The sequence below is a fragment of the Procambarus clarkii genome, chromosome 41 (assembly GCF_040958095.1).
Source record: "Procambarus clarkii isolate CNS0578487 chromosome 41, FALCON_Pclarkii_2.0, whole genome shotgun sequence".
Classification (NCBI taxonomy): Eukaryota; Metazoa; Arthropoda; class Malacostraca; order Decapoda; family Cambaridae; genus Procambarus; species Procambarus clarkii.
The window spans coordinates 24,591,208-24,605,954 of NC_091190.1; the positions used below are offsets into that span (position 1 = coordinate 24,591,208).

At 48.6% G+C, this 14,747-nt stretch overlaps 2 protein-coding genes across 2 annotated transcripts in view; one reads left to right on the forward strand and one right to left on the reverse strand.

The window, feature by feature from the left end:
- Positions 1-493: 493 nt before the first annotated feature.
- On the reverse strand, positions 494-1,387 carry LOC138373182 (SUMO-interacting motif-containing protein 1-like). The gene has a single exon (XM_069339210.1). It carries the CDS (start codon positions 1,385-1,387, stop codon positions 494-496), a length of 894 nt encoding a protein of 297 aa, XP_069195311.1.
- Positions 1,388-7,451: 6,064 nt separating this feature from the next.
- The window catches only part of LOC123760990 (neurobeachin-like), a 217,667-nt gene continuing 210,371 nt past the window's right edge, over positions 7,452-14,747 (forward strand). The window contains exon 1 of the mRNA XM_045746799.2: positions 7,452-7,557. Within this exon, the coding sequence (XP_045602755.2) occupies positions 7,474-7,557 (84 nt within the window). The 5' untranslated portion in view covers positions 7,452-7,473. The remainder of the gene's footprint in view (positions 7,558-14,747) is intronic.

Sequence of the window (14,747 nt, forward strand, 5' to 3'; positions counted from 1 at the left end):
GGAGTTACTCGATAGGTGTAAGGAACGTCCGCTCCTTAACCGGAGGCTCGGGGCATAAACCCAACCTCTCCTCACGCCTAATAGGGGTTGGAGAGGTTACCCTAATAGGGTAAACACGTTAAGCCTCGTTGCATCCCGCCAAACACATCGAAACTACGACGTTGCTACAACGTTCGAACAAGTTTTAACGCCTAACCAGTTATAACAACCAATATAGCAAGTTGTAACAACGTTCTAATACGTCATAAACACGTTAAGCCAAGATGTAACAACTTTATTATAAGTTGTAACAAGCGGAAAATAAAGACACATTCGGTTTGTGTTTCCAGGGATTTTTAACGGATTCGTCCAATCCGTTAAAAATGTGACTTATTATTAGAAATGAAACTGTCGTGATATTAACGTTTTCTCTCCGTCGGCCTCCATAATATAGGCGCCGGATGCATAGCAATAATATATATTTAGCAAATTGATGGAGAGATTTTCAAAATAATTAGATTTTGGACGTGATAAAGTCCATGACGGAATTTCGTGCCCAGATCTCATAGGCTGGGACGGCCTGCAGCGTGGCTGGGACGGCCTGCAGCATGGCTGGGACGGCCTGCAGCATGGCTGGGACGGCCTGCAGCATGGCTGGGACGGCCTGCAGCATGGCTGGGACGGCCTGCAGCATGGCTGGGACGGCCTGCAGCGTGGCTGGGACGGCCTGCAGCATGGCTGGGACGGCCTGCAGTGTGGCTGGGACGGCCTGCAGCATGGCTGGGACGGCCTGCAGCATGGCTGGGACGGCCTGCAGCATGGCTGGGACGGCCTGCAGCATGGCTGGGACGGCCTGCAGCATGGCTGGGACGGCCTGCAGCGTGGCTGGGACGGCCTGCAGCGTGGCTGGGACGGCCTGCAGCGTGGCTGGGACGGCCTGCAGCGTGGCTGGGACGGCCTGCAGCGTGGCTGGGACGGCCTGCAGCGTGGCTGGGACGGCCTGCAGCGTGGCTGGGACGGCCTGCAGCGTGGCTGGGACGGCCTGCAGCATGTCTGGGACGGCCTGCAGCATGGCTGGGACGGCCTGCAGCGTGGCTGGGACGGCCTGCAGCGTGGCTGGGACGGCCTGCAGCGTGGCTGGGACGGCCTGCAGCGTGGCTGGGACGGCCTGCAGCGTGGCTGGGACGGCCTGCAGTGTGGCTGAGACGGCCTGCAGCGTGGCTGAGACGGCCTGCAGCGTGGCTGAGACGGCCTGCAGCGTGGCTGGGACGGCCTGCAGCGTGGCTGGGACGGCCTGCAGCGTGGCTGGGACGGCCTGCAGCGTGGCTGGGACGGCCTGCAGCGTGGCTGGGACGGCCTGCAGCATGGCTGGGACGGCCTGCAGCATGGCTGGGACGGCCTGCAGCATGGCTGGGACAAGAGGAGTTTCTGAGCATGCTGCTCAGACGTCACTTCGCCGGGTTCGTAGCTGCGAACGGCCGCCCCAAATCTTACCTTGAGGTTACCTTGAGATGGTTTCGGGGCTTAGCGTCCTCGCGGCCCGGTCCTCGACCAGGCCTCCTCGTTGCTGAACCACCAGCTCAGCTCCTCGGTGGCACTGGGCGCCACGAATACGTAATTAAGTTACAGTTGGCGTACACAGTGACTGTTCTCTCAGAGTCGCTTCACACCCACGAGGGAGCCGGTCGGCCGAGCGGACAGCACGCTGGACTTATGATCCTGTGGTCCCGGGTTCGATCCCGGGTGCCGGAGAGAAACAATGGGCAAAGTTTCTTTCACCCTATGTCCCTGTTACCTAGCAGTAAAATAGGTACCTGGGTGTTAGTCAGCTGTCACGGGCTGCTTCCTGGGGGTGGAGGCCTGGTCGAGGACCGGGCCGCGGGGACACTAAAGCCCCGAAATCATCTCAAGATAACCTCAAGATAACCACCACCACACACCAGTCCGGCCTCCTAAGGTTTCCCAGCGTAAAGAAAACGATCAATTTAAAGTGTCCTCTCCTAACCTACCAGAGGACCCAAAACAGAAAACGGGACAACACGTCACTTTCGCCAGCCGCTTCCATTTTATAGTACTCCAATTTTTGGCCTTATTTAACGCATACGTGCAAAAAGCGACTTTCTTTGTAGGGGGACAAGTTGAATCCACCGACACCCGCGAGTTGAACAGTTGACAGGAGGTACTCTTAAGAGTTAGTGCTGTAGCTTAAGGTGTGACGGGGCCCAAGAGCTGGAGATTCCGCACCACGTCATAATTCCTAGGTAGCCTCGCTGGGAATGAGGTGACGGAGCTCCGAGACGGACGGACTAGGTACTGTACTTGTATCTCGTTGCATGGAGAGGCTTCCATACAACGCCAATCAGAAAGGCGTTTCTACCATCATTCGCATGTGATTGGCCTGGCTATGAGTTCCTCTGACGTCACTGGGAGTGGACGGAAGGAACTATCAGGGGGAAAGCGCCAAGCTGTTACGACTATATAGCACTGGGAAGGGGTCAGGATAAGGATTAGGGATGGGACGGAGGGAAGGAATGGTGCCCAACCACTTGGACGGTCGGGGATTGAACGCCGACCTGCATGACGCGAGGCCGTCGCTCTACCGTCCAGCCCAAGTGGACGGTCCACTGGGAGTGGGAGAAAGACAGTTGGTCAAGTCAGGTCACCACACACTAAACTGACGCATGTCACCACACACTAAAGTGACGCATGTCACCACACACTAAAGTGACGCATGGCACCACACACTAAAGTGACGCATGTCACCACACACTAAAGTGACGCATGTCACCACACACTAAAGTGACGCATGTCACCACACACTAAAGTGACGCATGGCACCACACACTAAACTGACGCATGTCACCACACACTAAAGTGACGCATGTCACCACACACTAAACTGACGCATGTCACCACACACTAAAGTGACGCATGTCACCACACACTAAACTGACGCATGTCACCACACACTAAAGTGACGCATGTCACCACACACTAAACTGACGCATGTCACCACACACTAAAGTGACGCATGTCACCACACACTAAACTGACGCATGGCACCACACACTAAAGTGACGCATGGCACCACACACTAAACTGACGCATGGCACCACACACTAAAGTGACGCATGTCAACACACACTAAAGTGACGCATGTCAACACGGGAAGTACTTACCCTTCCCTACTGTTAACATGGGCGGTACTTTCCCTATCCTACAGTCAGCATTACAGGTACTTTCCCTATCCTACAGTCAGCATTACAGGTACTTTCCCTATCCTACAGTCAGCATTACAGGTACTTTCCCTATCCTACAGTCAGCATTACAGGTACTTTCCCTATCCTACAGTCAGCATTACAGGTACTTTCCCTATCCTACAGTCAGCATTACAGGTACTTTCCCTATCCTACAGTCAGCATTACAGGTACTTTCCCTATCCTACAGTCAGCATTACAGGTACTTTCCCTATCCTACAGTCAGCATTACAGGTACTTTCCCTATCCTACAGTCAGCATTACAGGTACTTTCCCTATCCTACAGTCAGCATTACAGGTACTTTCCCTATCCTACAGTCAGCATTACAGGTACTTTCCCTATCCTACAGTCAGCATTACAGGTACTTTCCCTATCCTACAGTCAGCATTACAGGTACTTTCCCTATCCTACAGTCAGCATTACAGGTACTTTCCCTATCCTACAGTCAGCATTACAGGTACTTTCCCTATCCTACAGTCAGCATTACAGGTACTTTCCCTATCCTACAGTCAGCATTACAGGTACTTTCCCTATCCTACAGTCAGCATTACAGGTACTTTCCCTATCCTACAGTCAGCATTACAGGTACTTTCCCTATCCTACAGTCAGCATTACAGGTACTTTCCCTACCCTACAGTCAGCATTACAGGTACTTTCCCTACCCTACAGTCAGCATTACAGGTACTTTCCCTACCCTACAGTCAGCATTACAGGTACTTTCCCTACCCTACAGTCAGCATTACAGGTACTTTCCCTATTCTACAGTCAGCATTACAGGTACTTTCCCTATCCTACAGTCAGCATTACAGGTACTTTCCCTACCCTACAGTCAGCATTACAGGTACTTTCCCTATCCTACAGTCAGCATTACAGGTACTTTTCCTACCCTACAGTCAGCATTACAGGTACTTTCCCTACCCTACAGTCAGCATTACAGGTACTTTCCCTACCCTACAGTCAGCATTACAGGTACTTTCCCTACCCTACAGTCAGCATTACAGGTACTTTCCCTACCCTACAGTCAGCATTACAGGTACTTTCCCTATCCTACAGTCAGCATTACAGGTACTTTCCCTACCCTACAGTCAGCATTACAGGTACTTTCCCTACCCTACAGTCAGCATTACAGGTACTTTCCCTACCCTACAGTCAGCATTACAGGTACTTTCCCTATCCTACAGTCAGCATTACAGGTACTTTCCCTATCCTACAGTCAGCATTACAGGTACTTTCCCTATCCTACAGTCAGCATTACAGGTACTTTCCCTATCCTACAGTCAGCATTACAGGTACTTTCCCTATCCTACAGTCAGCATTACAGGTACTTTCCCTATCCTACAGTCAGCATTACAGGTACTTTCCCTATCCTACAGTCAGCATTACAGGTACTTTCCCTATCCTACAGTCAGCATTACAGGTACTTTCCCTATCCTACAGTCAGCATTACAGGTACTTTCCCTATCCTACAGTCAGCATTACAGGTACTTTCCCTATCCTACAGTCAGCATTACAGGTACTTTCCCTATCCTACAGTCAGCATTACAGGTACTTTCCCTATCCTACAGTCAGCATTACAGGTACTTTCCCTATCCTACAGTCAGCATTACAGGTACTTTCCCTATCCTACAGTCAGCATTACAGGTACTTTCCCTATCCTACAGTCAGCATTACAGGTACTTTCCCTATCCTACAGTCAGCATTACAGGTACTTTCCCTACCCTACAGTCAGCATTACAGGTACTTTCCCTACCCTACAGTCAGCATTACAGGTACTTTCCCTACCCTACAGTCAGCATTACAGGTACTTTCCCTACCCTACAGTCAGCATTACAGGTACTTTCCCTACCCTACAGTCAGCATTACAGGTACTTTCCCTACCCTACAGTCAGCATTACAGGTACTTTCCCTATTCTACAGTCAGCATTACAGGTACTTTCCCTATCCTACAGTCAGCATTACAGGTACTTTCCCTACCCTACAGTCAGCATTACAGGTACTTTCCCTATCCTACAGTCAGCATTACAGGTACTTTCCCTACCCTACAGTCAGCATTACAGGTACTTTCCCTACCCTACAGTCAGCATTACAGGTACTTTCCCTACCCTACAGTCAGCATTACAGGTACTTTCCCTATCCTACAGTCAGCATTACAGGTACTTTCCCTATCCTACAGTCAGCATTACAGGTACTTTCCCTACCCTACAGTCAGCATTACAGGTACTTTCCCTACCCTACAGTCAGCATTACAGGTACTTTCCCTATCCTACAGTCAGCATTACAGGTACTTTCCCTACCCTACAGTCAGCATTACAGGTACTTCCCCTATCCTACAGTCAGCACTACAGGTACTTTCCCTACCCTATAGTCAGCACTACAGGTACTTTCCCTACCCTACAGTCAGCACTACAGGTACTTTCCCTATCCAACAGTCAGCACTACAGGTACTTTCCCTATCATACAGTCAGCACTACAGGCACTTTCCCTACCCTACTCTCAGTAGGATGTAGTGAGTTAATGTATTTCTGATTACCATGACGGGATAAAATTCTGTTTGAGCCATCGATGATAAATAGTTTGCAATTACCCGGCCTCAGATCACCTTGTTTACCCAATAACTATTCCAAACAAACCTTTACAGTTGGCAATTAGATCGCTGTTATCAAGCATGTCAGACACTACAGGCAAATTGTATATAGATAACAAGTTTCTCTTTGTAAATTGAATTTTATTAACTCGCGAGCGTGTGTGCGCGTGAGTGCATATATATATATATATATATATATATATATATATATATATATATATATTATATACATATATATATATTATATATATATATATATATATATATATATATATATATATATATATATATATATATATATATAATATATATATATATGTGTCTTTTCCAGTAATTGCTGCTGGGTACGTGCACAACATGGGCTGCTCGAGATTGTTGTAAAAGAAATTACTACCAAGCGACACAGTGTGGACGTCATTCCCACAAATATCTCCCAGTACTATATGGCTCGACTCTGATGATACGAAAATAATCAAATCTAATCATAATATTTCATCCGTTAAACCTCCCTAAACTTTGATGGTCTGGTTTTCCTTAGAGTTTATGACTTTTGTGTGTTGATAAAAATACTGTGCTGAGTGTTCTTATAGTGTACTGATTAGTGGTATTGTTGGAGGGAGGAGGGAGACGGAAGGGGAAGATTGGAAAGGGGGTGGGAGAGAGGAGGGAGAGGGATGTAAAAGGGAGACAAAGAGGGGAGAGGTGGTGGAGGAGGGGGAATTGTGAGGGAATAGGGCCGGGAAGTACAAACCCGGGTTTTGCTGGGTACTCCTTCTAGTAACATACCAAGTACAGTACTATCATAGGCGGGTCGGGGCCGGCCCCCCATGGGGCAAATGTTGGTGCACCGTGTCGACCCAAACACCGTGTTGACCCAAGCACCGTGTTGACCCAAGCACCGTGTCGACCCAAGCACCGTGTCGACCCAAGCACCGTGTCGACCCAAGCACCGTGTCGACCCAAACACCGTGTTGACCCAAGCACCGTGTCGACCCAAGCACCGTGTTGACCCAAGCACCGTGTTGACCCAAGCACCGTGTTGACCCAAGCACCGTGTCGACCCAAGCACCGTGTCGACCCAAGCACCGTGTCGACCCAAGCACCGTGTCGACCCAAGCACCGTGTTGACCCAAGCACCGTGTTGACCCAAGCACCGTGTTGACCCAAGCACCGTGTTGACCCAAGCACCGTGTCGACCCAAGCACCGTGTCGACCCAAGCACCGTGTCGACCCAAACACCGCGTCGAACCGTGTCGACCCAAGCACCGTGTCGACCCAAGCACCGTGTCGACCCAAGCACCGTGTCGACCCAAGCACCGTGTCGACCCAAGCACCGTGTTGACCCAAACACCGTGTCGATCGACCCAAGCACCGTGTCTACCTAAACACTATCATGGGGCAACCTTTTGTGGTCAAGCCAGGAGCCGGGGGGGCGGGTCCTCGCTTGAAGCATTCAGCATTCAGATCTCCTTCACTGAACGAAGCGTTGTTACCCACATTATTATAAGTTAAAAAACGATTACATATATAAGCAAGCAGGTGTTTGGATTATATTAGTATCTTTGTTTTACAAACATTAAGAGACATTGTTGTATTCTCGAGACGGTAATATATGCTTATTTTCCCCCCAGCTGGTGGGAGGAGAGTTTGACATGGAGCTGAACTTCGTGATCCAAGATGCCCACAACCTGAGGCACATGCTCGAGCTCCTGGACCACTGCCCGCCGCCTCTACAGGTAACGTAGCCCACTAATACACCGTTCTCTATATTAATATGTATCAGAAGGATCATTCGACAGTAAGTTATGTTACCAGGTAACATTTTGGAGGTGGGATCACTGACTTGTTTCATATGTAGTTTAGACACATATATGAGTTTGGGTGGATATAAATAGGAGCTGCTTAGCATGGACCAATAGGCCTTCTGCAGTTGTCCTTATTCTTGTGTTCTTAAATGACTGTGTTGCTACCAACCCGTCCTCGACTTAAGTCCATTCCATCCAGCGGTCGACCACACAGAGGCATTCATACATTTTTACATGCTGTTCATTCAAAACGGGAATTTTGTCAATTATAAATGAATATTTATATATATATTAGCATAGTGTGCATATATAGGCATAGGTTAGGTTAGGTGTTTAGGTTCTGTTGGCGATTATTTGTATTTGTAGTACGTGGGTGAAGCATTTTTACAGCGTTGTGGTTCGAACAAAATTCGTCACTGAAGCACTTGTTCCGGAAGTGTTCAAACGTCAGCAGTTGTGAGTCGTGTGTAAACCGTTTTTCATTCCTAAACACCTGGGGGTTTAGCGGGTGGATGGAATCACTTTTGGTTCTTTGTTTGGAGGACGGGCTTTGTTTGCTAACGTTTGTTTGCAGAATGGAATCTGCTACATGACTAGTGACAGATTGCATTCACCTGGGCTCTAGGAGACTCGAACCCATGTGTGTAAAGCCGAAGCTCTATCGACCAAGCTATTGAGCGGTCTTAATAAGGAAAGTTTATTTAAACGGAAGTGTGGATGACAATTTAGTGAGAGATCTGTGTAGACGTCAGTCAGATCATTTATCTTTTGTTTTTACAAAGACAAGGGGTTGGATAAGACTAATATTCATGCTCCTAAATGAATACTGCAAGCCAAGGGCTGTTATTCGACACCTGGTCGTGACACCCTGGTCGGGACACTCTGGTCGGGACACCCTGGTCGTGACACCCTGGTCGTGACACCCTGGTCGTGACACCCTGGTCGTGACAATCTGGTAGTGACACCCTGGTCGTGACACCCTGGTCGTGACACCCTAGTCGTGACACCCTAGTCGTGACACCCTAGTCGTGACACCCTGGTCGTGACACCCTGGTCGTGACACCCGGGTCGTGACAGACACCTTGGTCGTGACACCTTGGTCGTGACACCCTGGTCACGACAGACACCTTGGTCGTGACACCCTGGTCGTGACACCCTGGTCGTGACACCCTAGTCGTGACACCCTGGTCACGACAGACACCCTGGTCGTGACACCCTGGTCGTGACAGACACCCTGGTCGTGACACCCTGGTCGTGACAGACACCCTGGTCGTGACACCCTGGTCGTGACAGACACCTTGGTAGTGACACCTTGGTCGTGACACCCTGGTCGTGACACCCTGGTCGTGACAGACACCCTGGTCGTAACACCCTGGTCGTGACACCCTGGTCGTGACACCCTGGTCGTGACACCCTGGTCATGACACCCTGGTCGTGACAGACACCCTGGTCGTGACACCCTGGTCGTGACACCCTGGTCGTGACACCCTGGTCACGACACCCTGGTCACGACAACCTGGTCGTGACACCCTGGTCGTGACACCCTGGTCGTGACAGACACCTTGGTCGTGACACCCTGGTCGTGACAGACACCTTGGTAGTGACACCCTGGTCATTGAAACTACCTCACCGACCAATCACCAGGGAAGGCTGGCCACAGGCACGGCTGTGGGAGTAGGACAACTCTCGAAATTATCAACAGGTAATCAACGCGACTTGGGGAAAATTTTAGATTAATTTAACTGGACTAGACGAACTTGGAAAATGGTCAACAGGTAAAAATTTTACTTAATTTCTTTATTTGATTTTTTACAAACTTCGGTACAGTGCGCCAACTTCGGTACAGTGCGCCAACTTCGGTACAGTGCGCCAACTTCGGTACAGTGCGCCAACTTCGGTACCGTGCGCCAACTTCGGTACAGTGCGCCAACTTCGGTACAGTGCGCCAACTTCGGTACAGTGCGCCAACTTCGGTACAGTGCGCCAACTTCGGTACCGTGCGCCAACTTCGGTGCAGTGCGCCAACTTCGGTACAGTGCGCCAACTTCGGTACAGTGCGCCAACTTCGGTACCGTGCGCCAACTTCGGTACAGTGCGCCAACTTCGGTACAGTGCGCCAACTTCGGTACAGTGCGCCAACTTCGGTACAGTGCGCCAACTTCGTTACAGTACGCCAAATCTAGGAAGGATTTCTGGGAAAATATATTCACTCAGATTATATGCCAAGTAACAAGTAGCTGTGAAGTGGAGTCGAGCACCAGACGTCACACTGACACGGAGACTCCTTTTCACGCTAATTCCAATTATAGGTCTTGTGTTTTGTTCAGACTGGGGACGTGGGAGGAACTTAATCAGCTCTCTCTCTCTCTCTCTCTCTCTCTCTCTCTCTCTCTCTCTCTCTCTCTCTCTCTCTCTCTCTCTCTCTCTCTCTCTCTCTCTCTCTCTCTCTCTCTCTCTCTCTCTCTCCCTCTCTCCCTCTCTCCCTCTCTCCCTCTCTCCCTCCCCCTCCCCCTCCCCTCCCTTCCCCTCCCTCCCTCCTCCCCTGGTGTACGTACTCACTCTGCTCTGCTGATAAGAGTCGAGTTTCAATACTTTAGTCTTACTAGCCAACCTTAATAGACTGACGTACAGACTTCCTATTGCTTAGATACTCCCTTATCCACTGGAGCACCTTACCAGCTACACCTGCCTGTCTCTCCAGCTTATGTACCAGCCTCTTATGCGGTACTGTGTCAAAGGCTTTCCGACAATCCAAGAAAATGCAGTCCGCCCAGCCCTCTCTTTCTTGCTTAATCCGTGTCACCTGATCGTAGAATTCTATCAAGCCTGTAAGGCAAGATTTACCCTCCCTGAATCCATGTTGGCGATTTGTCACGAAGTCCCTTCTCTCCAGATGTGTTACCAGGTTTTTTCTCACGATCTTCTCCATCACCTTGCATGGTATACAAGTCAAGGACACTGGCCTGTAGTTCAGTGCCTCTTGTCTGTCGCCCTTTTTGTATATTGGGACCACATTCGCCGTCTTCCATATTTCTGGTAGGTCTCCCGTCTCTAGTGACTTACTATACACTATGGAGAGTGGCAAGCAAAGTGCCTCTGCACACTCTTTCAGTACCCATGGTGAGATCCCATCTGGACCAACAACCTTTCTAACATCCAGATCCAGCAGGTGTCTCTTGACCTCCTCTCTCGTAATTTCGAACTCCTCCAAGGCCGCCTGGTTTACCTCCCTTTCTCCTAGCACAGTGACCTCACCCTGTTCTATTGTGAAGACCTCTTGGAACCTCTTGTTGAGTTCCTCACACACCTCTCTGTCATTCTCTGTATACCTGTCCTCGCCTGTTCTAAGTTTCAATACCTGTTCTTTCACTGTTGTTTACCTTCTGATGTGACTGTGGAGTAGCTTTGGTTCAGTCTTGGCTTTGTTTGCTATATCATTTTCAAAATTTTTCTCTGCTTCTCTTCTCACCCTGACGTACTCATTCCTGGTTCTCTGGTATCTCTCTCTGCTTTCTGGTGTTCTGTTATTCCGGAAGTTCCTCCACGCCTTTTTGTTCAGTTTCTTCGCTTCGATACATGCCCTATTATACCATGGATTCTTCTGTTGCTTCTCGGATTTTTCCCTTTGGGCCGGGATGAACCTGTTTACTGCCTCCTGACACTTTTGGGTAACATAGTCCATCATACCCTGTACAGACTTGTCTCTGAGGTTTGTGTCCCAAGGTATTTCACTTAGGAAACTTCTCATCTGTTCATAATTCCCCTTTCGGTATGCCAGCCTTTTGATTCCTAGTTCTTTTTTGGGGGAGTGTGTGTGTGTGTGTGTGTGTGTGTGTGTGTGTGTTTACTAGTTGTGTTTTTGCGGGGGTTGAGCTTTGCTCTTTCGGCCCGCCTCTCAACTGTCAATCAACTGTTTACTAACTACTTTTTTTTTCTTTTGATTTTTTTTTTCCACACCACACACACACACACCCCAGGAAGCAGCCCGTGACAGCTGACTAACTCCCAGGTACCTATTTACTGCTAGGTAACAGGGGCACTTAGGGTGAAAGAAACTTTGCCCATTTGTTTCTGCCTCGTGCGGGAATCGAACCCGCGCCACAGTGTGTGTGTGTGTGTGTGTGTGTGTGTGTGTGTGTGTGTGGGTATTCACCTAGTTGAGCTTGCAGGGGTTGAGCTCTGGCTCTTTGGTCCCGCCTCTCAACCGTCAGTCAACTGATGTACAGATTCCTGAGCCTACTGGGCTCTATCATATGTGTGTGTGCGTGCGTGCGTGCGTGCATGTGCGTGCGTGCGCCCTTATGGCTTCAAATCCTCAGGAAAATCAAATCAAGCCAGCAGATCCTTGCCAGTAACTTCTGGCTGTTTATCGCTAGTGAAGCTCTTACGAGAGGTAAGAGCGGTATTTACGACGGTGCTTCTCGTAAGTGTTGGCGCTCAGGCCGCCCCAAGAGCAATGGGCGTAGTCTTCAAGGAGCTCTTGGCCCGATTGGAGTCCTGAAAGTTATTTTGTTTTCTCTAGGATTTAAAAGTGCTTTTACGGAGGAGGTTCTTGTACGTGGATTGAGAGTTGGGGGGGGGGGGGAGGAGAAGAGAGTTACGTAGCTCTTAAGAGAAGGGTTTGGGTGTTCTTATTCTTTGGGGGGTAAGTAATCATAGGTAATCTTGTTATCGTAGACGGGTAGAACAACGGATGCCAGTAGAATAATGATACGTGTCAAGATCTTAGTGCTCTCTAGGGTGGAGTATTGGTGAACACTAACACCCATATTCATGAGCTGGATAAATTGCTGGCCTGGGAACCGTTCAAAGGATCTTTACTGGCCGAATTCACGCAATGAAATGACTCACTTATTAAAAATCGCTTAAAAAAACTGTAAATCTTTTACAGTTTTTTAAACCGCTGTAAAAAACTGTAAACTTGTAAAACTTTTTAAGCGTCTCACCGCTTAAAAATTTATTCCCTACAACGCAGGTCAGGGAGATATGTAATAATTTACACCGGTCCCAAACCTGCACACAGAAATAACATCACATGAGACCAGAAGGCATGGCAGGATGTGCAGAATACCCCCGTTGAAGAGCAGAGGTGCAACAGGTACTCTGAAAGAGAACTATCAACATCAGAGGCCCGAGACTGTTCAACACGCTTCCACTACACATAAGGGGCATAACTGGCCAACCCCTCACAGTGTTCAAGAGAGAACTCGATAAACATCTCCAAAGGATACCTGATCAACCAGGCTGTGACTCATACGTGAGGCTGCGAGCAGCCGCGTCCAACAGCCTGGTTGATCATTACGTTGACCGTATTCTTGGAGAGGGATTACCGTGTTCTTGGACAGGAGTTTTGGTGGTAGCTTAGTTCTGTAAGTTTTCAACCCGTTCTCTCATTTTCTTACAGTCAATATTGACTTATTAAATACGTGTATGTGTGACATGCTAAACATACTAGTTTACCTTGAAAAGCTTCATAGAAAACACCGACCTTACCTAACCTTCTTAGTATGTTAAGATAAGCATCTTATTGCTTCGTAATTACAATTATTACTTAACCTATTATAGGTATAGGTTAAGTAATAATTGTAATTACGAAGTAATAAGATGCTTATCTTAACATACTAAGAAGGTTAGGTAAGGTCGGTGTTTTCTATGAAGCTTTTCAAGGTAAACTAGTATGTTTAGCATGTCACATATGCACGTATTTAATAAGTCAATATTGACTATACGAAAGTGCGAGAACGGGTTTAAGTTTTAGTGCAAGCTGAGTATTACACATTGTTACAGGCTCAGTTAGTGAAGGACTTATGTAAGCCTGTTAGACTTACCCTCATGTGTAACCTCAAGGGTAACCTCAAGGAGACCTCAAGGGTAACCTCAAGGAGACCTCAAGGAGACCTCAAGGGTAACCTCAAGGAGACCTCAAGGGTAACCTCAAGGGTAACCTCAAGGAGACCTCAAGGGTAACCTCAAGGAGACCTCAAGGGTAACCTCAAGGAGACCTCAAGGTGAATTTATTTTAGAGGTTTGTATAGTTTAAATTATCAAATTCTTTTTGATTCAGGGATTTTGGCATATATCGTTAAGCGGTGTGGATATTCCACATTAACCCTTGGAAACACACCACATTCACCCTTGGAATCACACCACATTCACCCTTGGAAACACACCACATTAACCCTTGGAAACACACCACATTCACCCTTGGAATCACACCACATTCACCCTTGGAAACACACCACATTAACCCTTGGAAACACACCACATTCACCCTTGGAAACACACCACATTCACCCTTGGAAACACACCACATTCACCCTTGGAAACACACCACATTCACCCTTGGAAACACACCACATTCACCCTTGGAAACACACCACATTCACCCTTGGAAGAAACACAAGAGCATAATAATTTTAACGCCATGACCTAAAACAAATTTCACTTCGCTATCTAAGTTGATAGCACCGTAATCTTGACGCTTTCCCGGCTAATGAGCATCGGCCCGGCTAGTGTGAGGATTGGCTAGGCCGGCACGCTTCTGGTTAGATCTAACCATCTTAACTCTGACGCTTGTCAGAGGTGTAGGAGGGTCGTGTGGTTATGCCAACCTGTTAACTACTCGCCACTCCGTAAACAATACAGCGGTTTTGACTAACCACGAAACGTACGCACCCCACCAACCCACCTAACCCATCGATAGCCGATGCATATAGAAAGATTAATTAATGCGGTGGTTTAATATGCATTAATATTTATTAATTTACTAATGAATTGTCGATTCCGTACAAAATACGACGTGTTAGAAGAGAGGAGAGGTTGGCTAGGACCAGTTGTATCTGTTCGCTTGACACGAAGATGGGAGAAGGGAGAATCCACGAAAAAGTGTGTGAGAAGAGTGAGAGGGAGAGTGAGAGGCGGGAGAGTGAGAGTGAAAGGCGGGAGAGGAGAGGAGAGGGTGAGAGGCGTATCCCACTCTGCCCACTTCACATCCCCGCTCTCACCAGATTAGATTAATTATGTGAGAAATTGGGTGTGGTGTCACGGGGCTCCTGTGGGGGGGGGGGGGTGCTGGGAGGGTGTGGTGTCACGGAGCTCCCGGGGGGGGGGGGTTGCTGGGA